We start from the raw sequence: 27,925 nt of genomic DNA on the forward strand, positions 1-27,925 counted from the left end.
GTCAGTGAGCAAAGACATGACGCACACGCTGGAGGGTTTAATATATTTATTTACTAGTAAATAAACCAACCAGCTGCCCTTTCGGAGGCAATGCAGGGTGATACATAAACCCAAGTTATTAGACTCCTTGATGCCTTTGAATGTTGCATCCTCGTGGGAAAGTAACTGTTAAATCTCAAGAATATCTATATTTATAAGTAAGCAGGAAATAGTACTCGCCATTCCTTACTTGACAGCGACACCTCGTGGTCAGTAGTAAAAATGACACACGAGGCATAGGAAAGGGTTGGCATTGGTTAGCTAACCTTTTGTATGACAAAAAACTAGCAACGTGTTGCCAGTGCCCTAAACACATGGCTATTACAACCCTGTCATCATCAACGTTTGAACCACAAATTGCAATGTACAATACTTTTATTTAAAACCAAAATTCTTATTTTAAACTAGCATAAGAAAAAATATATATATATAGTGAGAGACATTTTAAATACATTGATTTTCTAGAAATAAATTTCTATATTTCATATATCTATATAATATATTTATTTATATAGACAATAAAACCTAATTTTCCAGAATCACAGAAATGAGTTGGACTGCTAGAAGGCATCTGGTGCTGCTAGGAGAAGTTTACGGTGTGAGGACTGAGGGTGACCAGATGTCCCAGTTTTATAGGGACAGTCTTGATATTCGGGGCTATATCTTATATATGAGCCAATTACCTCCCACCCCCATCCCGATTTTTCAGACTTGCTATCTAGTCACCCTGCGTGGGATAGAGAAGGAACTAAGGTACAAAGCCTCCATCTGGAGCCAGGGCTGACCATTTCCAGGGTTGGTTTTTTTTGGGGGGGGCTTAGATCTAGTTTTGGTGCAGTCCCAGCTCTAGCTTGTTGGTAGGGCGGCACTGTAATTCTATAGAACAATTCTTTCTTAGCTGAAATGCTATGATGCCCCCATGTAATGTCCCCTTCCCACCCTAGGGAGTCTGGAACTCTGCCCTAACAGAACTTAATCTGGTATCTACACCACTCTGATGGGCAGGACTCTCAGGAAAGTCTGCTTTGAAACATCCTGAGTTCTCACCCTCCCATTGGCGAAGGGTGCAAGGAGGTCTGGAACTGGAAAGCGAGAGCTGCCGAGCTGCCTGTCTTCTTGATTGGGTTTTGTAATGCCACACATCTCTGTGAGAGTGATACACATATTTGAGGAATTTGCAGATACTGTCTAACCCTTTCTGCACACCAGCATGACAGAGTCCACAGATCCCCACAGGGCATGTCCAGAGCGAGGGCTGGACTGGCCACCTTAGGGGCAGAGTTTGCCTTTGGTGCAGTGAAGAATCCAAAAGCTCAGATCCTTCTCTGGCACTTGGATAAACTCTCCAGAGTGGGTGGGCTGGGTAGCTCATGAGGAAGTTCTTTCTATCTCTGTTCTTTTTATCTCTGGTGGTCACTCATGCTTGCCTCCTACTCCTGCATGGCAATAGGACAAGAGCTTTACGTACAGAATTTCAACTCTCCAGACTCTCAGTCCAGTATTTCAACCAAGTTTGAATCTCACTCTAAAACTGAGGGACAGTTTGGGGTGTTGCAGAGGAGCAGGATTCTTCTATTGCCCCGGTTTGTCCAGGGGAGGAAATCCCCCAGTCCTTACGCAGGCAATGGGAGTGGTACCCGAGTAAGGCCTGCGGGATTGGATGATGGGGCTCCGTATGTGGAGTTTGGTCCTATCCTGTGCCGAGTGCCAGATTTGCAGTGACAGGGCAGCTGAGGGCACTTGCCACCTGGCAGGATCACAGCCCTGGGGAGGAAGATGGAGCATGGTCAGGTCTGGTGCAATTCTCATTCCTCTAGGCTGAGATTTCCAGCCTGGGGAATGTCCCCCTGTTTCAGTCACTCGGCTCTCCCCTGCTTTTATGTTCACAGATGCTTTCATTTCTCACACAGACAGCTGGCACCCAGGAAAGAGCCAGCGCTATGTGTAAGCCTCCTCCCCCCACTTACCCCCAAGCAGGGGTCTGCGGGAGCAGCAGGCGGGGAAATTGTTGGAGGGAGAAGGCTGGGAGGCTTGGCATGGGGGCAGTTCAGACCTCTGCACGGCCACGTAATTGGGCTGAAGGTGCTGGGTGGGAGCTGGAGGCATGGCCAGCCTCGCTGTAACGGAGCAGCGAGGGGGCTCTCCAAGAGATGCTGCTCCCCACCTCTTGGTTATGGTCCATTGCCGGCATTCTGCTTCAGTTCCATTGGGTGGGGGGGGGAACCTGCCACATCAATCCAGTCTGGAGGCAGGGAACGCGCCTGCCAGGGAAAGGGGTACCTCCCACCAGTCAGCTCCAGAAGAGCTGGCGAAGCCCCGTGTCCGTCGAATGTCCTGCTGGCCATTTTTGCTGTGTCGCCGCACTGGGTGATGGTGCCGCGCACCTATAGCTTGCCTCTTTGCTCTCAAGACATTCCCCATCCGTAAAGGGGGAGGAGGCCGTTCAGTGCCGGACTCAAAGCTCCTCTTCCCCCTGGTGGTGCAGGCCCCGCTCGGTGCTGTTCTGTAACTCTTCTCGCTGGGCAGGTAGCTGAGCTGGGGGTGCAAACCCACCATGCTGGCCCAGCCAGCGGTGTTTTCTCGCTCGCTGTCACCTGGCTCCCTAAGGCAGCTGGCTCTGGTTGCACCAGAGAAGGAGCTGGACTGTAAGGGTGCATCAGGGGAAGGGGAGAAAACAGAGCTTTGCTCTCGCCGTTGGGCTGAAAATTAGATTTTCTGAAGAGGAAAAGTTTCACAGGCCGGAAACGGCCTCAGAAGAAGCATGTGGGGATGTGTGGGTGTGTGTGCATGTGGGCGTGGGTGTGGGTGTGGGGAATTGTGCAATATTCTCTGGCTGGAAAAGGTGGAAAAACGAAAGCCGAGAAGGAAATGTTGCTGAGACCTCAGGGTGAAGACCTCCTTTGGGCCCCACAGCGCTCCCATGGGGCTGCCCCCAGTGCTGCCTCCCGAAGTCCCACCTGTGAGGATGCAGGTTAGGTGCACGCCAGCGAATCTCCCTTCTGTTTCTTTTGTTTCTTTTCCCTTTTTGTTTTCTTTGTGGTCTTGGGCTTCTCTGAAACACAGAAAGGATCGCTCGTTGGCTTGGGAGCCGGGAACGCCTTCGAAACCTGGTTTTACTTCTCAGCTCACTGCGGTGAAAAGAGTTTGTTTGGAAAGGGATACTCCCTTTGCGGGGAGAGGAGCTAGTGATTGGAACAGGAGACTGGGAGCCCCACCCCTCCATCCAGCCCAGCAGGACTCCTGGGTTCTCCTCCCAAGTCTAACACTTTGTGCCCCTGGAATCGTTATTTAATCGCTCTGATTAGACCTCAGTTTTCCCAGCTGTGAAATAGGGAGGAGGGTCAATAGTATTATCGCCATCTCCCAGGGGTGTTATACTGAGCTAAGGAAGGATGGCCTGAGCTGGAACTCAGGAGACCTAGGTTCAAACCCCTGCTCTGTCCCAGACTCCCTGGGTGACTGTGGGCAGGTCACTTACTCTCTCTGGGCCTCGGTTCCCATCTGTACAATGGGTGGATAGATCCCATCCCCTACCTGGTGAACCCTTGAGTTCCTATTCAGTTCAATGGGGACAGGATGCACCCCATGGGCTGTAGTTCTGACCATGCTACCCACCTCTCTGCTCCCTCCCTTACTTTATGGCCAGGATATGCACAGGCTGCAGCCCCACATTCAGCCCAAACAACGAGCAGCAAGGTCCAGCAGCTTAGCTGGCAAAGTTCCTACCCAGCCTCTTGGGGCCAAAACCTCCATGGAAGTCAGAGGGGTTCCCCCAGCAGAGCAGACTGGTCAAGAGGTAGAAAGGAGCCAAACATGGCCCCAGAACCCTCAGCTCAGGCCAGGGCTGTTTCTTGGGTGTCCAGGGTAGAGGGAAGAAAAAGCAAAAGGACAAAAGGGGGAGGGCAGCTGATGCATAAAAGCAGAGATGGGCCCACCTCTGGGATTTGGGCACTGCCTCTGGGATTTGAGCACCTCGGCCTTTCTGTGTTGGGAATAGGGGGGCTCACTTCAGACCCATCTCTGCAGTAGAGAGGAACATGAGAGCAGCACAGATGAGACCCCACCCTTTTTCTAGCAGGGAGCTGGGCACTCAGGAGCAGACCTGGGCTGTGTGATTAATGGCGAGAGACCCCCAGATCCAAAGCTCCCTGGAGTCAGTGGATAGCCGCCCAGCCGCTTCAGCGGGCTTTGGATCCAGGTCAAATATTCCTCTCAGCTCTGCCGAGCAAGCCTCTGTGTCAATGTACTGGTCTCCCTGCCCCGGCGGATTTCCCCCATGTTGGGAGAGAAGGGTATCAAACCAGGCTCCATCCTGGGCCTGGAGAGAAGGGTGTGTCCCCCCCTGGGGAGGGGGGTCTCTACAACAGCCCCCAGAGTAGTAGGGAAAAGAGCCCTTTTCCCACCCCAGCAGTGTAGACCTAGGGTCAATGGAGGCTGGAAAGAGGAAATGAAGGAAACAAACAGGAACACGGGAAAGCTGGAGGAAGGGATATTAAAGAGGAGAAACATAAAATGCCAGGAGGAGCCTGGCGCCCTGTCAGATTCCTCACATCCCTGGAACTTTCGCTGGCGGTGACAGCGTCTGACACCCACCCCAGGGCGATCCCTAATCCGGGCAATTGGGAACACATGAGAATGGAGTTTGCTTGGTGTTCCTCCTCGCCACGGCTGCTCCCAGTTCCGCTCTGCTGTTAGGAGCCCGGCTGCCAGGGCTTCCCATGTAGCAGAAGATTCGTTCTGCATTTTTCTTCTCATTTGTGGTACAAGCCACGCGGCCAAGCCCCGAATGAGTTGGCTCCCGGATTGTCCGCTTCAGCAGTAGCTCCTGTCTCTGCTGGCGTGTTCCACAAAGGGGAAGTTCACACCGGGGGAAGGGGGGATTGTCAGAGCCCCCTAACCAATACAGGTTTCTACACACACAAATGTATGTTCATCCAGAACAAGCCCACGCATTCCTGTAGAGGACAGACCACCCAGGGCCTGAGCCAAAAGAACAGGGAAGAGTCCCATTGATTTCAATAGGCTTTGGATCAAGCCCCTGTATATCATTGTAAAGCCTTTTTCAAACTCCACAAGCCTATATATAAAAATTATCCATGGGGGCCCATTCATTATCACGCAAAAGCAGCGACTTCTACAGGCCCATTGAGAGAAATCTGGGGCCCCAACACATCATGTTGGCTGGGGCCCAACCCCTCCCATTTCACCCCAGTTACCGAGGTTTTGGGGGGACCCTAGTGCTCTTGTCCTCTCTTTCCTCCCCTCTTGTCAGCCCTGCGCCTCTGGGATTTAACAGCCACGCTGCGGGACAGTTTAGGACAGGAAGTGAAGAATGCTGCATTCTGGAGGTGAAGTGGAAATGCCCCCTTGGGAATTTGGTCACGACACCAGGGTTGACACTCCTGATCTTGCAAAGGGGCCACCGAATCTTTATAGGCACCAGTGGTCAGGCACCAGGCTTTAGGCTTCATCTGAAGGGTGCCCAGCATCCCCTAGCCCCACCATGCACCACTGATTGAGAGAGAACAGCGCCACCTCTAAAGGGATGGCAACACAAGGCCCGGGCAGTGACACACACACACAGCCCTCCTGGCTGGTCTCTTCAGACACGTACCTTTCTTGCTCTGTCCGGCTGACCTATGCCTCTGGGCAGAAAACTAGCTAGGGGCCTATGCACTGCTGAAACACCCACCAGAGCTGGAATTTGGTGGGCTGAAGGCCTGGTGTCCAGACTGAGTTCACCCTCTGAACCAAGGTGTAAGCTTGGGCTTTGACAAGACGGACCCATTGCTTGGGCATTTGTTCCCATGGGGTTTCTGATCCAGGGTCTGTGCAGGATTGTTCCCAGCTCTCTGCCTTTCCTCTCCCTACATCTGATTTCCTTGCTGGGTGTCTGTTTTCTTTTCCCCTTCTCCGTGTTACCCCTGGCAGTGTTCCGGCAGCTTTGATCACAGCCCAAACTCTCCATTTTGTTTCATGTCAGTTCCCAGCGTGGAATCAAGCTGATGATGTTACTTTGAACTGTCAAGGCCCAGAAGGACAAGCTAAAGCCTTTCCTAGCTTCCCCTGAACAGCGTCTGTAAATCAGATTCACTGACGGCCTTGGAAAGATCTGGTGCTCCACCGACTGCCCTGTGGGGAGGCAGAATCCCCATTCCAATGTCTCCGTTTGAAAGGAACCCTCGTGTTTAAAACCCCCCCAGCTCTGCTCTGGTAGCTTCAAAGGGCTGCTCCATGCTTTGTGATCCACGGGGGATACACTGAGCCATCAAAGGAAACTTTGACTTATCAGTACCATTCCCCTGTGGCTTGGATGGGAAGACTGCTCCTCCCACGAAATGGAGAGAACTCACCCGAGGTATCTGATGCCGCCACGACATCTTCTTCCTTTCACTAGCCCTTGCCTCTTGCCCCGGCGTCGGGGAGGGCCCTAGTTTTATTCTGTCCTCTTTTGGGTCCATGTTAACCCCTAAGGCCAGATGCCTTTCTACAGCTGAGATTGGGGGAGGCCTTGGGAACATGCCTGACGTGGTGGCTCTGAAGCAACAGCTACGTTGACCCATCAAGGATCCTCTTCAGCATCCCAGCCCCTGGGATCCTGTATGCCAGCACTGTAAGGATGGTGGCAAGGAAGCCCAAGACTGAGTCAAGATTGTTGACAGAGGCTCCCTCCAAGCTGACATATGGATTGTCCTGCCTGGGTCTGTTTTTCAGCACAATAGGAGACGGAGGGGTTTGTTGTTACGGAGCAGCACATTGTTTTGAAAGGTCAGTAACGAATAAACATGCAATTGCACACACAGCAGGGAGGAGCAGCCAAAGCAAGACACACACACACATCCACCCCCCGGCTCAGGGCTAGGGGAACATCCAGCTTCAGGAGCAGTGCGTACAGGAGCAGGGGCATCCCGTTGTCACCAGTTTTCAGAGCTCGGGAGAGGAGGAGAAAGCAACATTTCCCCTAAATTCCTGCCACCTGGCTCCCATTATGCTCCCCAATGCTGTGAGTTGGATGGAATGACGAGCCAGTGGAAGATCGTGGCTCCTAGGCATCATTATTAGGGGAAAGTATTTGTGATTTATTTTATTCCTAATACAAGCTGAAAGGGCCAAGAAGGAGGAGGAGGAAGAATTTCTCTATGCTCAGCCTCCAGATCTCTCTTTACTTCAGTCCTTCACTCCTCCTTTCCCCACTCTATCACTCCTATCTCCCTCTCTTTTCTCCCTTTCCTTGCATTCTTTCCCTACTTCTTTTACGAGCTATTGATCAATCGACTGATCATTCGTTTGCTGTCTCCCCCTTCGGCTTTTGTCACTTGAAGCAATGTGGTTCTTCACTCAGCGAGTCAGGGCTCAAAGCCGTAAATCACTCAAACTCTGGGGCCAGGTACTCGGATCTCATTCCAAGAGCGACAGACCAGTACTCCTTACAAGCCAGTTATGAAGCAAATATGTCTGAGAACACTCACAGCCCGGCCAGTCACATCCAAGAATGACCTCAGCAACCTTCTGGTTTCCATTGGCCCCAAAGGTCCACAGCAAGGATTTTAGATTTGATTCCTAAACCGAGAATCCCCTGCTCTTGTCTGGGAAACTCGAGAATGGCGATCACTGGATACAGGGAGATGGTGGCAATAGAGGGGTCTATGTTTCAGCAGCAAGCTATCCTTGAAGCTGGAGGCTCCCCACTTTGGATAATGGAACTGGATAGGTTTGGAATTAGGGCGCAGGATGGATTTCATGGCCTGTCAAGGGAACATTAGAGCAGTAAAACCCAATTTAGCGAAAACCTCCGTGGGTCGAGTCTCCTGGCAGGGGTCATTTTGCAAGCCATGGATCAGAAATCACCTTTATAATATTCAATATTAATTTAGCAAATATGCATGTGCGTAATACTGTGCAGCTCTCTAGAGCCTTTTATCCAAGGATCTCGAAACACTGATGTTCTCACTCTACCTCCCTGAGCCAGGTATTTAGCAGATGGAGAAACTGAGGCAGACAGCAGCGTTGTGATTTGCCCAAAGTCACGTGAAGCAGTAGTGGAGTCTGGCCTAGAATTCAGGGGCTGATTTGTCAGGCTCCAGCTGCTCTTCCTGCACGCGCAATTTGACCCATATGGATTAGTGCCTTAAACCACATGCCCACAAGTGAGACAGTTGTCGCTGAGCTCAGCAATTTGTAATTCTGTTGTCTTTATTTTGATGTTTAACAGAACACCCTGAACACAAGCCCTGAGATTTGCAAATGGATGAACAGAGCAAGTGGCTGCTCCCTTCCTATGGTTTGGCCTCCTCCTGTATTTTGGGAGAGGAAGGCCTTGCGGCTATGGCCAGGCCTGAGGACAAAGGGTAGGGCTGCCCAGCTATTTTTAGCACAGCGAGCATGAGCCCGCGGTTGTCAGCCTGCGTTCAGCGGCTCGCTGCAGCAGGCTGGGCAGGAGTCCCCAGCAGGACCTGTGTTCAATTCCTGGTTCTAACACAGTCTCCCCAAGCGAAGTCTGATCGGTTATAGACCCTTCCTGGCTCTGCCGTTCTAGGCTGACCTTTAAGCCACAGCCAGGCATTCATAGCATAGCAGTTGACTAGACTGCCAGAACAACCCCCCAGGAAATGGGAGTGTAACGGCTGGATTGCAAGGCCAGCTCCAGAATTGCTTCACACATGTGGATGCTTGTGTGAGTGCAATTTTCTTCATAGCCAGATGGATTATGGACATGGGCCCAGGCTGATTTCAAAGATGAGATCAAGGCTTCCCGATCATGAAAGGTGTGCTGTTATGGGGAAATCATATTAACTCAGCACCCTTCTCTTTGGTTGTTTAGGGACATAAAGGTTTGAGCATGAATTTTCCCCAAATGGCTCTAAATACAAAAGGACTAAATCAAGTCTCCTCGGCCAGCCTGCTTGGGCATTATCTCCTTCCACACCCCATTCCTCACCTCCAGGGCAATGCTTCTTCATTCTACATTTCCTGGATTCCAGCTGGGCCAGGCAGGTCACTGCCTCCTCTTTGGCGCTCCTGACGACTTCGCGCGTCCTGCTCTTCGATCCCCACTTGCAGCCGCATGTTCTCCCCTCATTGCTGCAGGGGCTCCATTTGCTCCAGGGTCCCATCTCACACATCTCTGGCAGGGGAAGGAAAGACCAGTAACGCAACAGCAGCAGTGGGGACCTAACACGGCCTTTTCAGAAGTGGCCTTTTTGCCTCCTGCCGGCACACTTTGCCCGGCCAAGTTTTCGCAGGCTGAGAATTTCAGATTTATTTGCACAAAACCCCAGGCAGCCAGATGCGTGCGAGCACAGCTTGAAGGAGGGGCCAGAGCTTGGATAAGAAATGCTGTGGACAGACTTGTAGAGACTGCAGCCTGAGGCTTTGGGAAAACATGCCCTTCCCCTTTAATCCTCATCCAAAGCTCACTGAAGCCCACAGGAACCTTGCCTTTGATTTCTGTGGGTTTTGCATCAGGCCTGGAACCATCTATTAGAATTCTCCGAGTGTATGCAAGGCTGGCAAAAATGTTGCTCTGGACTGAAATCCTGTATCTGGTGCTGGGGGATCCCAGACCCATGGGGGATTGTTCAGGAATCAGACAGATGGGAAAGGGCAGAGGGAACCAGGGGAGGAGTGTCCTAAAGGAGAAGGGGCAGAGATTACCCAAGACTTACCCTGGCACTCCCTGGTGCTATGCTGGGCTGTGGTATTCGATGGGCACGTGCTGAAACACTTCCCTTTGTGCAAATAAAACTTCTCTTTGCATTTCATGCAGAAGTCTTTGCTGAAGCAGCTCTCACAGCTCGGCGACCTGCACTCTGCAGGAAGGCACGGGGCATCAGTCAGTGAAACTGCCCCTCGGTTGGCAAGAGGAGTGTTAGGGCAACAGGGACGACAGAGCAGGGCACTTCTAGTCACCTGGGGATCTCAAAGCCCATTGGCAACATTGAAAAATCCCACCCCCATTTTAGTGATGCAGAAAGGTGAGGTGGCTTACCCCAGTCACACAGCAGAGCAGTAACGGAGCAAGGAATAGAACCCAGGAGTCCTAGGGCTCAGCCTGCTGCTCTAACCACTAGACAGCCCTGCTCCCCATGCAATGTAAAGCTGACTGGAGGGGCTGGGTTCTTAGGCAGGAAGCAAAGAGGAGAAATCCGGACTTTTCCCTTTCTGAAAGGCGAGTGTATTGTTTGTCATAAGGTGGGGTACGGCAGGGGAGGGCGAAGCAAGAGGGAGCTGAACGCCTCCCTCTGGACAGCAGGTGAGCGTGGCAGCTTGCAGGAGAGCTACATACTTGTGCATCTGTTGACCTCTTGGCCTCGCACTCCGAAGTAGCCAGGTGGGCAGGCGTGGACACATGCCCCGTACTGGCGGATTCCATCCCTCCAGATCAGCAGGAAGAGACGCTGCTGGCAGGCAATGCACCCGTTATCCTCCGAGCACATGATGCAGCCCGTGCAGTTCTCAAACAAGCCAGCGCTCGCTGCAAGAGAAAAAAGGCAGAGAAGAGAGGCTGTTGCCATCAGCTGGCACATTGTGCAAGCCGGGAGCAGGGGGAGGGGGACTAGGAAGGAACAAACTGCCCCAGGCTTTCTTGTCCTACATAATCCCCAACTCCCAAGGCTGGGATGGGCTGACCATCGCTCCAGCTAGTGCTAGTCCATCCCAGTGCAGGGATGGCTGATGTGCAACGTAGGCTTGAGAATGTCGAGGAGAAGCCAGGGAAGGAGAAAGTAGAGCTAAATAATAGGCTGGTGGAGGGCTGATTAGGAGCTGGTTTCAATGAAGGGTCTGGGCTAACCCTGCACACTGCTCCCTCGCTTCAGCCAAAAGGCATCACACTCAGCATCCTGCCCCACCGCCCTCCTTAGCTGGAAACCGAGGGCAGCTAGCTTAGGGCTCTCAACTGCCGCTCATCCCCAAAGCATCTGACCGCCAGGTGTGGAATTAGGGGCTGTGTCTTTAAGGGCTGAGCTTCCCAGACAGAGTCCAGTGGAGGGTAGGGGGGTGCTATAACTTATAGGCACAGCCCGTTGGAACTGGACACAGGATAAAGCAGAGAGCTGTGCAAGCACCTTAAGTACGGAGGTGATCCCCAAGCACCACGCTGGGGCTAGGGACTCCTCCTGAAGCTAGCTAGGAGCATGCTGTGTGATTGGAGGAGGAGTGAGAGGGTCGCATGTGACTGCTGACCGTGGGAGCTGAACATTGGGAAGCTTCAAGGGATGGAGAGAGGCCCCCGGCCTGAGAGAAGCTCAGACGGACAGTCCACATGTTTACGGGCTCCTTCATGTTCTCCTTGATACGGCAGAACACCTGGCCCCAAGCTTGTGATCTCGCACCTTCGTTTCAGCAGCGCTGTCTGGATTGGATCCAGGGCCCACTGCAGCCAAGGAAGGCTCCTGTGGGTGTTGGATGGAAGTGTAGACATTACCAGGCTGGGTCAGAGCAGAGACCCACCTAGTGCAGTCTCCTGTCACCAGCCATGGCCCCGTCCAGCTGCATCAGAGTAAGGTACAAGAATGCCTGCAGCAGGCAGTGAGGGGAATCAAACCTCTCCTCAGCTACTCCAAGCAGCCTAAACCCAGGGGATAGGGTTGCCAGGTGTCTGGTTTTTGACCGAAACGCCCAGTTGAAAAGGGACCCTGCTGGCTCCGGCCAGCACCACCAACTGGGCTGTTAAAAGTCTGGTTGGTGGTGCAGTGGGGCCTGGGGCTAAGGCAGGCTCCCTGCCTGTCCTAGCACTGCACGGCTCCCAGAAGCGGCCGCCAGGTCCTTGCGGTGCCTAGGCTCGTGGGGGGCCAGGGAGGCTCTGCATGTGGCCTGCACTCTGAGTGCCAACTCCACAGCGCCCAATGGCTGGAAACCGTGACCTAGGGGCCACAGGGACCTGGCGGCCGCTTCCTGGGAGCCACGGTAAGCACTGCCGGGACCCCGCACCCCTACCCCCTGCCCCAGTCCTGAGTCCCCTCCCGCACCCAAACTCCATCCTGGAGCCTGCACCCCTGTCCCAGCCCTGAGCCCCCTCCTGCACCCCAAACCCCTCATCCCTGGCCCCACCCGAGAGCCCACACCCCCAGCTGGAGCCCTCACCCCCTGCATCCCAAGCCCCTGCTCCAGCCCTGAGCCCCCTCCAGCACCCAAACCCCTCATCCCCAGCCCCACCCCAGACCCCACAGCCCCAGCCAGAGCCCGCACCCTCTCCCACACCCAAACCCCTTGCCCCAGCCTGGAGCCCTCTCCTGCACCCTGAACCCCTCATTTCTGGCCTCACCTGGAGCCCGCATCCCCAGCCCTGAGCCCATAACCCTCTCTCCCCCCTGCATCCCAACCCCCTGCCCCAGCCTGGCGAAAGTGAGCGGGGGTGGGGAGAGCGAGTGACAGCAGGAGGGGGGAATGGAGCAAGCAGGGGTGGGGCCTCAGGGAAGGGGCGGGGCCTCAAAGAAGTGGGGGAAGGGGTGTTCAGTTTTGTGCGATTAGAAAGTTGGCAACCCTACCAGGCGGTAGTTCTCATCTTTGCCTCCCCAGTCACACTTCTCCCGTCTACACAGCACTGGCCTCCTCCCCTCTGCGCTGTCCCTTTAAAATTCTCACTCCTAGGCCCCACTCCCCAGCACTGGCCCTGGGCGATGGCGTCCTACGTGCATGCATTTGCCACTCTGCTGGTGCCCTGGAGACTGAACGCTGCAGACAGAACACCAGGAAAAGGATGTTTCAGTCACACAGCCCCCTGCAGTGATACTCCATCCATAGGGCAGGCACAGCCCCAGCAGAGCCAGCCGCCCCACACTGCCCTGCCACTCCGCCTCAGCCCTCTGCTTGGGACAGGTGCCCAGCCTCCATCTCCGTCCAGTGCTTGGCCTCTGTTGAGTTCTGCCAAGGCTGTCTGTTGTCCTGATGGGTGGGGGGAAAGGGGGGAATTAGGACACCCCTTGGTTTCACACAGGCTAAGAAACGGGGCATGACTTTTGGACCCCACAGATCGGTATCTGAATGAGTGTCCTAGAAGAGATGGACTCCATGTCTCCTTAGCTTCTGGCGTCTGTCTGCCTGTAATGATTTCTCTGAATCACTCATCACTAATTTCTCAGCCCTCCCTTTGTGCGTTGAACATTCCTGTTTGTTTTTCATTGGCCAGGACTACAATAATGTCTGCTTTTCCATTCACCCAAGGATCTCAAAGCACTACACCGATATTAACTAACCCTCGCAAGCCCCCTCTGTTACAAAAAGGGCTGAGATAGAGATCAGTCTCATCCTTCACTTACATGCACATCGGTGCAGAAGGGTCACACGCAAATACACACAGACAAAACCACTGGCATCGACTATGGGACATTTCCTACATCTCTGAACTGTTGCTAGAATGCTTTGGAACTGTGGCTCTGTGCGACCAGCCACCAACTGCTCTGTAAAATCAAAGGCCTGAGACACAGAAGCTCGGTACTTAACTATGAACTTTACTGACCACTTCTGTGCTGCTTGGATACCCGTACCACATGAGTAAAGCTCCATAAATTCTGGCCCAGCAAACTTGCCAGGCAGGAATCTAAAGGGAAGATTTCCAGGACATTCCATGTAGAGAAGGGTGATAAATACCAAATGAAATTTACAGCACAAGCCAAACCTTCCAGTCCTTGCCTAGCCCATAAGCAGCCAAATTCCCATGGAGTTCAGTGAGTTCTGGGTTTGATAGGAGTGCTGCTTAAGTACAGACTCAGGCCCTAATTCTGCAAAGTATTTAAGCCCATACTTAACTTGAAGACTTCAGAGGGATTTAAGCACATGCTTAAGTCCCTCTTAAGCACTTAGCTGAATTGTGGCCTTAGCAAAGATTGCTAGATTAGTCCCTCTGTGAATGAATAACCTTATCTAATTAGTGCCCGTAATGCAGTACATGTGGGAGGCATCTTTAGCCCATTAAATAAGAGTTGCACGTATCCTAAAGCATGTTAAAACAAGGATCAGTTAGTGGTTAAAAATATTGCCTGACCTGACACAAGTATCCAAGGCCTGTTATGCTCACAAAAGCTTATGCTCAAATAAATGTGTTAGTCTCTAAGGTGCCACAAGTCCTCCTGTTCTTTTTGTGAATACAGACTAACACGGCTGCTACTCTGAAACCTGTTAAATGTTACAGGAAAGGAAGAAAGTTTAGGAAATGTTACAAAAAGGGCAGAGCCAGATATCGTCATATTGCCCAATACTACAGTCAGGGCCGTCCCTAGTGGGGTGCACCCTGGACAAGTCAGCCTGTATGGGCCCCCTTAACATTTTTTATACAGGTGAAATCTGGTGTGGGGAGGGAACACCAGTGCTGGGGGGCAAGAGATGATGGAAAGTCACAGGATGGCACCTGTGTTAGGGGCGAGGGGGCCCCCTGCGCTGGGGAGTCCCAGAAAAGGGAGGGGTCCGGGGCAGAAGGGCAATGGATAGGGTCAGCCTGGTGCTGGCGTGTTCCGGCTGCGCTAGGATGCTGGCGGCGGTGGGTAAGCAAGAAAAAGAAATAGAACACGCACTTCCCGCCGGTGAGTGCGGGCCTGACCCCTGCTGCCAGTGCCAGGACCCCTGCTAACTCCCTGGGCCAGCTTGGCCCCTCAGGCACCCCTAACCCCAACCCCCGGGCCAGCCTGGCCCCCGAGGCACCCCTTACCCCTTCTCCCCAGCTGGTCTAGCACCTCCCGCATGACACATGCACACTGAAGCACGGGGCCCCCAAAGCGCACGGCCTGGAGCAGTTGCCCTGATTTTCCATACCCAAGGGACAGCTCTGACTACAATAACATCTGCTTTTCTGTAACACCATTCACCCAAGGACCTCAAAGTGCCAAAGAGATATTAACTAACCCTCACGAGCCCCCTCAGAGCGAGGTCGTAATACATCCCTGATGGAGATAAGTAAGCGGAGGTACAGAGATGTTAAACAATATAACCAATCTCACACCACAAAGCAGAGGCAGGAAAAGAACCCAGGAGTCCTGAATCCTTTTCCTCTGCTCTGTTACATCACATTCTCCCACTGGAGAAACACGAGCAGCAGCTGGTGTCACAGCTTGTTAAACGGGAAGGGAATGGAAGGGGAGAGGCCTTGGAGTTCCTGAAGGTGATGTTTGCCCTCTATGAATCCATCACCTTTAGCCCAGGCCAGGGCGTTAACATGAACACGAGAGAGGCCGAAGCCGGTCTGAAGAGAAAAACGGGCCAGTAAATATATACAGTGGAACCTCAAAGATACGAACACCAGAGTTACTGACTGACCGGTCAACCGGACATCACGTGAAACCGGAAGTGACCAATCAGGCAGCAGTGGAGACAAAAAACAAAAGACCCCCCACCCCCCACCAAAAAAAAAAAAAAACCCCCAGCAAACACTGAACTGAGCCTGTATTGCGTCTGAAAGGTAGGCACATCTGGGCTGCCTGTCCCCACCCCCATGTGCTGGGCAGCCACATACAGAGGTGGGGACACTGAGATTAGCAGGCGAAGCTGTGAGCCTCCGCTGCCAGCCCAAGACAGCCAGAGCAGGAGCAGCACTGGGTCTGTGCTGCTTTCCTGGAAGCCAGGGGTGCTGTTTTTGCCCCCCTCCCCCAGCTGGGAGGGGGCTTGCGGTTTCTACCACCCGCCCCCCCACCCCTCCTCCCCGCTGCCGGCCAAGAAGCTGCCTGCAAGGAAGTTGCCTAGCTGCGTCTGGAACCTGCCCCAGGCCCGGAGTATGAACTGCTGGAGCCAGAGTTAGGAATATTTCAGCGTTACAGCCAACTTCCCTTCCCAAGGTGTCTGTAACTCTGAGGTTCTCCTGTGTGTGTGTATATACACACACACACACACAACCCAAATGGACCATATCCTCAGCGGGTGCAATTTGCTGCAGCTCCACAGATTCCAGGTTTAAGCATCCATCACAAGCAGAGCGAGGCTAATTTGTACCCAGACCACAAAACTTTATTTCCTGCTCCCAGCAGAACGTGGGCTCCTACTCACCCCAGAGCAGAATCCAAGCGGCTTGGTTTTACCTTTGCATCGTGCCTCAGCCAGCTCTCAGAGCCTCGGCCCGACCTGCCTCGAGTTTAACGGCCTCATTCAGGAACTCAGGCTGTCTGCCTCAGGCACCTTGTCAGCCCCTGCCTCTGACTTTGCAGCCCCCCTTTGGCTCATGGAACTGACTGGGACCTCAGAAGGGACCGTGCATTCATTCGCCACATGTGGATCCCCAACTTGCATACACAAGTTGCTATCTGGCCGCCCAGCTGCCTGATTTACATGTGCAAAATGGGTGTGTTTCCATATTTGTGGGTGCAACGAAATGTGGGCACAATTGGGTGTGAAAACGTGCAGCCCCTGGCTAAAATCCCTGTGGCCGTGAAGCTCTTTAGGACACAAATGATCCCAAGGCCCCTGAATATCTTCTATAGAACCCAGACTGGGATGGGGATACAGCTGAGTTTATTCTACTCAGGCTCCACCCACAACCCCAAACCACAATGCCAGAGTCACTGGATGGCTCTGCTGAAATGACCAGCAATGGGGTAGTTAAAACATATTAAAAGGGAGGCCCCCGTCCAGGTACAAAAATGCACTCCTACTTCATCGTCTAACGGCACTGCACAAGCACACACAAACGGCGAGCTGAGCCTCTGACTGCGCCCACTCACACGGAGAAGGGTTTGGGGGCATTTGCTCATATAAAGAGCGAGACGTTTAATATGTGTAATGAAATCTTATGTTCTGCAGTAACTGCACCAGAAGTGTCGGTGTGTCTCCAAGCGCTGATTCAATCTGTAATGGATCTTACTGCATTAAGCCAGGTTTTTCACAGAGCCAAAGCTTAATAAAAGCTAAAAGGGCAAAATAAAAATCCCAGGGGCTGAGAGAGTATCTAGATTAATATCTCTGGGGCTTGATCCAAAGTCCATTGGGAGACTTCCCTTTCCCTTCAAAGAGGTTTGGATCAGGCCCTTGATTCTCTGGGCACTTTCGTTGCATCCGCCACTTAAACCGCGCTGCAGCTGCATGTGTTTGCATGCAGTAACCATGCATAGAGCTACAACAGATTGTACGGAACGTGCAGACAGGTTTTTGTAGTGTAAAGAACCATGAAAAGGTCATCAGCAACTTTAACAATGGGATCTGCTCTTAAACAGAATGTAGCTTCCTGCTGTCCTGATTGCCCAGCCCAGGGCTCCGATGCGTCCCAGCAAAATAGAGTTTAAAGCCAATGAAACAGATTGTGAAAGTCATGTAAAGTGAACCAAGGAACCAGTGAAAAGGGGGCTCTGCTCCACGTGCCAGGGGATGTTATTTGACAAAGATCTCAGAGAAGATGAAGCCACACTTGATACCAAAACGTAACCAGTTAAAATACAAACAGCCGGATTCTGATCCCACTGTCCACCGGCAGGATGCCGCTGATGTCCAAGGAGCTACTCCTGATTTACTAGTGTAAGCAGGATCAGCATCACACCCATAAGCCCCTTTCTTCCTATAAAGCATTTGAAAGGCACATGTGTTATCAACACAGATTTTTCATGTTCCCAAGACATTGATCTGCCTGCTAGCTTCTCCAGTCATAAGTGAGACCAAAATGTGATGCTGATTAGAATCATAGAATCATAGAACTGGAAGGGACCTCAAGAGGTCATCTAGTCCAGTCCCCTGCCCTCATGGCAGGACTAAGTATTATCCAGACCATCCCTGACAGGTGTTTGTCCAACCTGCTCTTAAAAATCCCCAATGATGGAGATTCCACAACCTCCCTAGGCAATTTATTCCAGTGCTTGACCACCCTGACAGTTAAGAAGTTTTTCCTAACGTCCAACCTAAACCTCCCTTGCTGCAATTTAAGCCTATTGCTTCTTGTCCTCGCCTTAGAGGTTAAGAAGAACAATTTTTCTCCCTCCTCCTTGTAACAACCTTTTACTTGAAAACTGTTATCACGTCCCCTCTCAGTCTTCTCTTCTCCAGACTAAACAAACCCAAATCAGGGTTTTGTTCTTGACAAATCCATGCTGACTGTTATTTATCACCTTCTTATCTTCTAGGTGTTTGCAAATTGCTTATTATGAGCTACATGTTGCCTGGGATTTTACTTAAGCAGTACCCAACTCTGTGCAATGGGCAGAGTATTGTGCTCAAATTGTGGATCTGTCCTGTCTGTGCATTAAGGCGGGGGTCCAGAATGCCCCAGCAGGTTTCCTGGGAGAGGATGCTGCTTTACCAGGGACCAGACTCTTGTGGTTTAACTTTGTGGAGAGCCTGAAAAGCAGTGAGGTGGTCGTTTAAGGCAGGGGCTGCGTCTCCCAAGGGTGGATCTTTGATACGGGTTTCCCAGCGGTCTGTAATGTGGGTTACAGCACATCCCAGTTAAGGAAGAAAGGAATCCTCCTCCAGAACCATTTTGTAGTGGAGTTTGCACACCCAGAGTGGGGCTGGCAGCTTGAGCCTATCACCATTATTATCTATCACCCGGCTTTCCATAGCTGCTGGCATCCTCCGTCAGGATGCAGGCCCCAGTGTCCAGGCACTACAGGAAGATAAAGTCACTACCCCAAAGAACTTAGAGTCGAATAGCCGCACACCCTTGGTGCTTCCATCTCTAGCCTTACTCCCCCCCGCCCCACCAGTGTGACTGTCCTTTACAACATGCCCCCGCCCTGCAGCCAGCTGGCATTCCAGACCTGGTCCCATTTCCTGGGCAGTATCCGGCTCAGAATAACAGCACTGGCATCTGCTCCAAAGCAGTTATACGGCAGCCCACGTGTTTCCCGTCGTCAGTCCGTCTTCACGCAGGGCCGCATCCAAACCCCACTGAGATCAGTGACTCCCACCGACTTTGGATCAGGCCCTCAGTGGAGAGTCATCACGACAGAGGGGAACCATGCAGGTTCCCCTGCCCCCAGCAGCTCCAAATGCGAGGCGAGTGGCAGTCACCAGGTGGACAGTGTATCAGGAAAGCAAAAGCAGATGGGTGTGTGTGTGTGTGGGGGGGTTTATGTCCTTCATTAATCATGTTCCCTCCCGCTAGCTATTGTACCACCGGGAGTATCCAGCCCCTGCCCCAAAGAGCCCACCGCGCAAACAGACGAGCCAGGCGCTACTGCTGCCAGAAGTGAGCTGGGCTTGGGCAATGAGGGATGCTGCTGGGTTGCCCCCACTGCCCCTTCCGTACCAGCTGCCACCCGCCTTTTCCAAGGAGCCACGTCCACTCTCAGGCTCTCAGGGCTGGAAGAGCAGGAGGTGGGAGAGGTCTGTAGAACACCTGGTGAGCCAGGGCTGGACTCGCAGGGGGATAGTGCAGGTTGGGGGTAAAGGGCTGGAACGAAGGTGCGGTTCTCTGGCTGGCTTCATGCATGGAGCAGCGGCAGCATTGCATGGAGGTCTCAGGTCCGGGAGGGCAGTGGGGGCTGAGACAAAGAGGCAGGTCAGAGCGGGGCTGGGGAAGGCTGGCAGGTCTAGCTCCCTGGGTTCTCCAGGCTGAAGAAGGGGACACCACCTTCTGAATGGAGCCCAACCAGTTCCTACATTATGGCTGGCATCTGTGAACGGGTAGAGAGAGGAAAAGCAGAGGGAAACCACGCCCCTCTTCCTGACTGGGCCATTGCTCTGGCGCGACGCAGCCCTCCTGCTCCAGCTCCCTGCCAGGAGAGAGCAAAGAGCGAACGTGCTTCGAGTCTGGGTTCTTGCACATTCCACCCGCCTCCAGCTGGAGCCAGGCTTCGGCTCTCCTTGGATTTGGCTTGGATTTAACTGGGAATTGGTCCTGCTTCGAGCAGGGGGTTGGACTAGATGACCTTCTGGGGTCCCTTCCAACCCTGATATTCTATGATTCTATGAAATCAAAGGGCCAGTCCCGGCTGGAGGTGTAATGTGAACAGGATTCATTTTCCGTTTCCTTTCCTCTTGGTTTCCCTTTGTGCCATTTGAAGAACAGCCCCCACCAGCCACCGCCACCAGGGAGAACACTGTGCACCCACAGGGCAACAGCTGCTGCAAGGGCCTCTCGTTCATCAGAGGCCAGCTCAGTCCCAGCCACGTCAACAGGGGCGGGTGCAGCGGCCCAGCAGCCCTAAGCTCCTTTAACGTTGAAACCTGCCTTGCCCACACAGCTGGGATAACTGATGTACCACTGCGGGTCCCTGCTGGGATAAGGGGGATGGGATTGGCCCTGGTGAGGGAAGGGGTCTGTGGCCCCAATCCTGCCAGCTTCCACTGACAGCAGCCGTGTGGCACACCTGGAGTGTCAGTGGTCAGGCTTGCTGGCCCCCAGCCCCCCACGCTCCTCAGGCCAGGGACACCACCCAGACGGAGGCAGGGACAGCACAGTATCTCGCTGTGAGGGGGCCATTGCTCGCACGCACCCGGTGGGACAGCCTTTGGAGGGAGTGGGGGTCTGGGAGAAGCTTCTGAAGACAATAGAGAAACCCCAGGTACAGATAAAAATGTAGCAATTCCCATTGCTCAGTGAGAGGAGGAGGGAGGTGAAACCTCAGCAGCTGCCTTCAGCACAAAGACCCCCGTGCGCTGCCTGACAGCGAGGGAAGCAGCCCCCAGGAGAACCCGGCAGCTTCCTTGGGGGCGAGGGCCCCGGTGCCACGTTCCAGCTGACTGCCCAAAGCAGCATCTGTCCTGGCTCCTATCCTTGGTTCTTTTACACGGAGGCATGTGCCACGGCTGCCATCTCTCCCCAGCCCCCTTTTCAGATCCCCAGGGACTCAAACTGGCACCACGCTGTGCTGGGAGGAGGTTCATTTGTGGCCACGAGGATTCAGTATGGCTTGGCTTTCCCCTCCAGTTAATAATGCACCTTGGACCCATTAAGCTGTTATGGTCAGCATTACATATTTGCTAAATGCCTGCAACATTCGTGTTCCTAGCTGCAGCTGGAGGGACTTCACTGAAATGCCTAGGGATTTACGAGTGTCTATTGTGCTTTTCGGTTTTTATGATATTTTTTGCATTTTCTTTTGACAATTTGTTTGGGAGCTGGGAGCAGAGCAGCTGAAAGAAGTTTGGAGTTCCTGGCCTTGCTTGGGATGGCACCAGCTGAAAGAGACTACGTTTCCACTATGCGCTATGGGCTTGTGACAGTGCTGAGAACCAGAAGCTGAGCCAGCACTGGTAATTGTAAATCCAATTAGTTCCCCCAGAGAGGGCCTGATTGAAGGGCGGGGTGGCTAATTACTAGTTCAGCCTGAGCGGGGCAGAGCTAAGGGGATAATTAGCCCGTTAACTGCCAGAATGGAAAAGGAGCACAGGCAGGAAGTGCTGGGAGAGGAGAGCTGAGCCAAGCGGAGGCATGCCAGGGTACAGGTAGATCTCTGCATGGAGCAATCTCTCCCCTCTTTTATGGTTGTAAAACTACTGCCCGGGGCTGTACGAGGGTGATGGTTGATAAAGCACAAATACAGTATCCCGTGGTGTTACAGACTGCGGGTATCAAAGCCATTTCTAGGAGAAGACAGGAGTGCAGGGCCATCCCTGTCTCAGGGGCTCATGCCCGGCTTGCGTACACACACTCACACTAGCTCTCATTGGCCTAGCACGAGTATAAAGAGCCATGTAGCAGCAGCATGGGGAGTGTCGTGGAGGCAGGGCCCAGCTGTGCCGTGTACAAACCGGCCTGAAACCAGTGGGTTTGTGCTCGGCCCAGCTCAGCCGCGTCTCCACTGCCTCTGTCAGGGCTATTTATACTCACGCTGGTTCCGTGAGAGCAATACAAGGGGGGCCAATCACATCCCTAGCTCGTGGCATAGACCCTGCCATGGAGAAATCACAAAATGGTTTCCTTTCCTGAGTTCGAGCTGTGCTCAGCGTGGAAGGGAAGCGCCTTGGAGTAACGTCCCTGGTTGAGAGCCCTCTGCCTTTCGGGCACCAGCCCACTCTACTTGGTGAGTTTGGCCGTGTCCCTTAAAGTCACATGAAGGGCAACAAAACATTAGTGTTGGTGTTGATCCTGGGCTCATTTACACCAGCATAACTCTGCTGACTTCAGTGGAATTACTCCTGATTTACACTGGACACCTGATTCGTGCAGACTCCAACCTGGTGAGAATCTGTAGACGTGGGGAAAGTTTTGGAGTGTGTTGACCATGCAGCCCTTGCTCATAGACTGCAGAAGGAGCTGTGCCGAAGCCAGGGCTGTGGGGTTGGGACCATCCCTTGGTTCCCAGCAGGGATGGGCTGAGGAAACTGTGTTTTGATTTTGCAGCCCCCATCGGTAAGGTGTGGGTTTCACATAGTTGTCCCTTGAACCAAGGGTGGTTCGGAGTCAGGTTCCATTTCACCCAAACCTCCAGAGTTGAGGAGAGGGGAGTGTAAATTTTTGGGAGAGGGAAGGGAATGGAGCAGCAAATTCAAGGCCCAGGCTGGTAACTTCAACAGAGAGCAGAACAAGTGAGATGCAATGGTTAGAACTGTCCCTTCTAAGCACTGAGGTGGGGAGGGGGATGTATGCACCAGCCCTGACAACATGAATGGGAACTACGCATATAATGATGGGAGGAAGCCATAGAAAAAATTCAAGAAAGAACTAGATAAATTCATGGAGGATAGGTCCATCAATGGCTATTAGCCAGGATGGGCAGGGATGGTGCCCTAGCCTCTGTCTGCCAGGAGCTGGGAATGGGCAACAGGGGAGGGATCATTTGATGATTCCCTGTTCTGTTCATTCCCTCTGAAGCATCTGGCATTGGCCACTGTCAGAAGACAGGATACTGGGCTAGATGGGCCACTGGTCTGACCCAGTGTGGCCGTTCTTATATGTTCTTAGACATGGAAACCGCCAGCATGAGAGCATGTGAAACTGTGGAAAAGGAGAGAGCAGGAGTAAGGACAGCAAACAAATAACTGATGCCAAAAGGAGCAACTGTAATTAGAAATGTTATTTTAAGCATTGATTTTATGTTGCAAGCCTCTCACCTGCCTTGTATATGGGTGGGTGGGTATGGAGTCACTAGAGATGGTCCCAATCCAACCCCCCAGACACAAGCACTCCTAAGCTGTGCATGGAGTTCACAACTCCCACCATGACAGCCCCAGGCCCCAGATCCCTCAGACCTTGGGGTGCATGAAGTCTAGGGTCAGATCCACATTTTGCAGGTGGGCCATAGCTCTGTTGATGATGATGATGCTAGGAGAAAAAGGGAATCCCAAGGTAGCACTTAGTTATGCACGTGAGGTCTTTGGTCTGATTGACTCAGAGACTGTCAGTGCATTGGGGATTCTGGCTCCGATCCAGCACATCACTTAAGCACATGCTTCAGTGAGATGACTCACATGCCAAAAGCTAAGCAGGAGCGTATGTGCTTTGCTGGGGCAGAGCCCTATTTGGTACATGAGCTGGCTGAGAGAGCAAAGAGACGTTTTGCATGGCTAATGCACCAATTTGTACAAGCCTAAAAGTCTTTCTTTGCTCTTCGCTCTCGGTCAGGACCCAATCAGATCCCATCAGCTGGGGCTGGCCTGTTCCCACAGACACTTCAGGCTCTGTTTTAACATCCAGCAGCCAGGGTCATGCTACTGCACCTTCTCTGCTTGGCTCTGTGCTACTGGGGAACTGTCCAGCAAAAGAGCCCCTAGGGAAGAAGAGCAGAAAGGATCTCAGTGACTCCCTCAAGCAGAGGGAGCCAATGATACAACGGAGCAAGAGCCACACCTAGCTGATGACTCACTTTCTCACCCGTAAAGATCACAGAGGGAGGGATGGAAAGGAAACTTGATCCATTTACCATGAGAGGAGAGAAGTTCTGGAACAGCCTTCCCAAGGGAGCGGGGGGATCAAAAAACCTAACTGGCTTCAAGACTGAGCCTGGTAAGTTTATGGAGGGGATGGTGTGATGAGATGCCTACAGTGGCACCCAGCCGAACTGCGACTGCTAGCAGCAAATATCACCAGCAGCTGGAGATGGGACACGAGATGGGGAGGGCTCTGAGTTACTACAGAGAATTCTTTCCCAGGTGTCTGACTGGTGGGTCTTACCCACATGCTCAGGGTCCAACTGATGGCCATATTTTGGGTCAGGAAGGAATTTTCCCCAGGTCAGATTGGCAGAGACCCTGGGGGGTTTTCACCTTCCTCTGCAGCATGGGGCAGGGGTCACTTGCAGATTTAAACTAGTGTAAATGGTGGATTCTCTGTAACTTGAAGTCTTTAAACCATGTTTTGAGGCCTTCAGTGACTCTGCCAGAGGTCAGGGGTCTGTGACAGGAGTGGGCAGTCTAGGAGTCTATGAGACACAACACGGGGTGTGCAGGTAAAGCCTGATCTGAAGCCAACTGAGCTCAATGGAAGTCTTTTCATTGGCCACAGAAGGCTCTGGATTGGGCCCTTAGTGTTTGAGGTTGAGAATTCTGGCCTCGTGTAAGGGAAGCAATGCATAAGGTTTGCCCATGCTACGCTACTCTGCCAATGGACTTCAGTCCTGACCCTCGATAGCCCTGCTGCTCTGGTCTTGGGCAGCTGTTCCTCAGAATCTAGTCACGGCTCAATGTATGCCACCCAGAATCATTTGTACCAACCACTGTGATCTACTTGAACCTGAATACGGAACAAATCTGGGCCACATGGCGGCTTGAAGTTGAGCTATAAATAGCCAACGTGCCTTCAAAGGAGAAATTGGGCACCATGGGTATAGAACTCTCCTTGTCCCCCAGGATATTTCCTTTTGGGCTGTTCCCCAAATTCCCTTTTCTGGACCACTGGGCAGCTGCTGGCTGGAGCTATCCTTCTCTGATGGATCTGTGAAGGTTTAAATTTAGTGTGGACAATAGCTGAGAACTGTTTGGAGGTCAAATCCCTGAAACCATAAGGGGGACCCTGGACCCATGAGCAGTTGCAGGCATCTGAATCATCAGTAATTGTTTTTAAATATTTCTTTCACTCCCTGATGTTTCACTATATCAGGTCTTGCTATTTCTAAGTTGGCTGGAGCCAAGGCACCTGGGTTTGCTGAGCCACAGTTCTGATTTTCCTTGCAGTGGGTTGGCATTGCCGGACCTCCATTCACATCTAGAGAGTAATTCCTGATTTACACCCATGTAAGTGACATCTGAATGAGGCCCAGAGGAGGGTAGGTGACTTGCCCACAGTCTGGCAGATAGTCAGTGGCAGAGTCAGAACAGAACCCAGGAGTCCAGATTCCTTTCAGCATTACAGAAAACACCCCTCCCACAATCACAGACAATGAGCCGGATTCTAACCTCAGTTATGCTGGTATAAATTTAAAGTTTCTCTGTAGAATTTAAGGGGGTTACTCCAGACTTACACTAGTGTAACTGAGGTCAAAATCTGGCCCCATATTTTGCGCCTCTTGATTAAAGCAAATTCTCTTTACAGGCTGGCTCCTCACAAGCCCCCCGTAACAGACTTCATGCCGAATCCCAGAGACGTGCTTGCCTGCCTCATGGCTGCTCTCAGAGGAAACGTTTGGCATCTGGTTAGCCTCTGCAGCCAGACACTATCCCAGAGGTACTGGCTGGCTCTCAGAACGCACTTCATGCAACACCAGCTGAAGGATGAAAGAAAATGGCGATAGGAGAGCCTGAGAATGGACCAGACTCCAGGATCCCTATCCCCCCGTGCCAGGATGAGAGCAGCCAGTGGCAATCACTGGACCCTGCAGCAAAAGCTTTGGACTCCCTGTGTCTCTCCCATGAGCAGTGCAGGGAACTTTGCTTGATTTGTCTTAGGCATGGTGTTGTGTTCGTCAGTTGTGTAATATTTTAAATACAAGATAAACTGACGCCGTTTGTTTATCTACACCACAGAGTCAGTGGGCCAGATCCTCAGCTGATGTAAATTGATTTCCATGACACCCCATGGATTGACACCAGCTGAGGATCTGGCCTTTTGTATTGAATCTTCAGAACATGAACAACTTTGGCACATGCCTCCAGCATGGTCGGCACATGCCGTGTGCGATCACAGGGCTTTGTAACGGATATGTCTTGGACAGCACGTAATGAACAGCTGCCCATCAACTCAACACCTCTTACAAAAACATACAATAAAACCAGAGAACCTTGATTCTACTCCCAGGAGACAACTGAGTAGCCCTCTTCCCATTAACACTAGTCACTTCTCCAGCCGATTCTGATTACAAAAGTGAGTTGCTCGGGACACAGGACAAGCTATAAAAACAGGCGCAGCCCTGATGGCTGCAGAATTCAGACTGATCTGTCTGACGGCCTTAGTTTGCTACCCGTGTGCAGGTGAGAGGTGCTTCCTGCCCTGCTTCGAGCCAGACACAATATGGTCTTCACCCAGTGTTGGGCATTGGCTCTGACCATATGGAAGTGCAAGACATCTCTGGTGTACAGCAGTGGCAGAAAGGAGATGCCAAAGGAGGCCACTCCTCAGCCAGGTGGTGCAGAGAGTTGCGGCAGGAATGGTCTCTCTGAGCAGGTCTGTTCTTTCATGGGGGATCTATGTGTCACACCAGCTGGGAAGAGCAAAGCCAGAGCCTTCAGACGGCAGTCGGCTTGCGGTCCCCAAAGCCAGGCTGAAAACATCTGTTTCACCCAATCAATCCCAGCTAACGGAACGGACTAGGGGAGTTCCCCAAAGTAGCACTTACCTCAAAGAGTCAAACCTATCCCTGGTGCAGTTGACTCAGAGATGACACCCAGGATGAATTTGGACCAAAATGTTTGAATCTGTTTAGTGAGGCGCCCTGGCCCTGACCTTCCCACCCTCCCCACCCAAACAGCAATATTGACACCGGAGAGGCTGGGCAGCCAAGCTTCTGTACGCAGGATTTCAGTGCTCTGCAATGGCACGGCCATTCGCCTGGCCACCTGCAGTGCTAGATGTTGCTCCCCCACTCTTGATACGAGGTTCTGCACAAAACTTTGAATCACCATGAAAACCGGCCAGTTCAAACCCATTGCTTTGCCCTCTGATACCTTGGACACGCTCTCCAGGTGACAGCCAGCTAAATTATCCATCCCCCCTTCCCCCAAATGACCCCCTCGAGAATACACAGCACTCTCCCGCTGTGCTTTGCCTCTTCCGGGCACTTTTACAAACCCCGCCCAAGCTAGCCCCGCAGCAGCGCCACGCAGCAGGGAAGTCCAGACAAGAGCCAGCTAACGATGAGGGGGCACCAAGGGATCAAAGGGCAAAGTCTGTGTCTGCTGTTGTGAATTATCCCCGGCCTCTCATTTTGCATTGCTCAGTGCCCCATCCCCTATAACTTAACCAGCTGGCTCAGCTCCAGGTACCACTAAAATGCCCCCTGCATGCCTCCCTCATCCTAGAGCAATAAAGTTGCCAGCTGATTATCTTTTTTGCCCCACCTGCCAATTCTTCCAGTTGCTCAGACTCTCTCCGAGCCCAGGCTGCCCTCCCTGAGCACAGCTCTGCCTGTTGCTATCAAGCTAGAAAGGCGAACTGCAGCATGGACTGTACCTTGTTTCTTCCTTCTGTTCTGCATGAGCATTTCCATGGAGTTGATGAATAACAGCAACATGAAAAGTATCCACTGCATCTGGGCAGGAGTAAATTAGGGCAGGAAAAGAATCAGAGCATCCAAGCAGCTGGGGTGCCTCCTGTCGGATACAGACCGAGCGAGGGCGGCCGAGGGAGACAAAGTGGCTCTTGCAGAAGCAGAGCTCACAGCATCCCACAAGTGGCTCAAGCAGTCACGCAGAAAAGCTTGAAGGTGGCATGAATGGGGCATCGAAGACCCAGGTGGTGCTCAGTCAATTGCTGGGATCATGGTGCCACAGAAGTGATGGCCGGTCCAGGGAGCTTGTCCTTTATAGGCAGATCCCAACCCCCCACCCTCACGCCCCTCCAAAATATCCCACAGCAACAAACCAACTTGCAAACAAATTGGCTGGAGTTTACCACTCAGAAACGCTCCAGGCTCCACCTCAGCTGGGAACTGACCCACTCTGC

At 52.5% G+C, this 27,925-nt stretch overlaps 1 protein-coding gene across 1 annotated transcript; it reads right to left on the reverse strand.

Moving 5' to 3' along the window:
* Positions 1-29: 29 nt before the first annotated feature.
* Positions 30-27,925, reverse strand: RSPO4 (R-spondin 4). The gene is made up of 5 exons (XM_048819977.2): positions 27,434-27,925; positions 10,325-10,513; positions 9,705-9,848; positions 8,978-9,163; positions 30-3,091 (listed from the first exon to the last, which is right to left on the reverse strand). The coding sequence occupies exons 1-5, from the start codon at positions 27,510-27,512 to the stop codon at positions 3,012-3,014; spliced, it is 678 nt and encodes a 225-aa protein (XP_048675934.1). The 5' UTR covers positions 27,513-27,925; the 3' UTR covers positions 30-3,011.

Source organism: Caretta caretta, chromosome 13 (assembly GCF_965140235.1).
Source record: "Caretta caretta isolate rCarCar2 chromosome 13, rCarCar1.hap1, whole genome shotgun sequence".
In the NCBI taxonomy this organism is placed as follows: domain Eukaryota; kingdom Metazoa; phylum Chordata; order Testudines; family Cheloniidae; genus Caretta; species Caretta caretta.

What these genes read in the sequence shown, in the direction of transcription:
- RSPO4 (XM_048819977.2), bottom strand. Translation starts at nt 27,512, where the DNA reads ATGCAGTGGATACTTTTCATGTTGCTGTTATTCATCAACTCCATGGAA. An exon ending in AGAGGTCAACAGATGCACAA is followed by an intron (nt 9,849 to 10,324) that starts GTATGTAGCTCT and finishes GCCTTCCTGCAG; the next exon opens with AGTGCAGGTCGCCGAGCTGT. An exon ending in GAAGAAGCATTGCCCTGGAG is followed by an intron (nt 3,092 to 8,977) that starts GTGAGGAATGGG and finishes TCTGTGTTTCAG; the next exon opens with AGAAGCCCAAGACCACAAAG.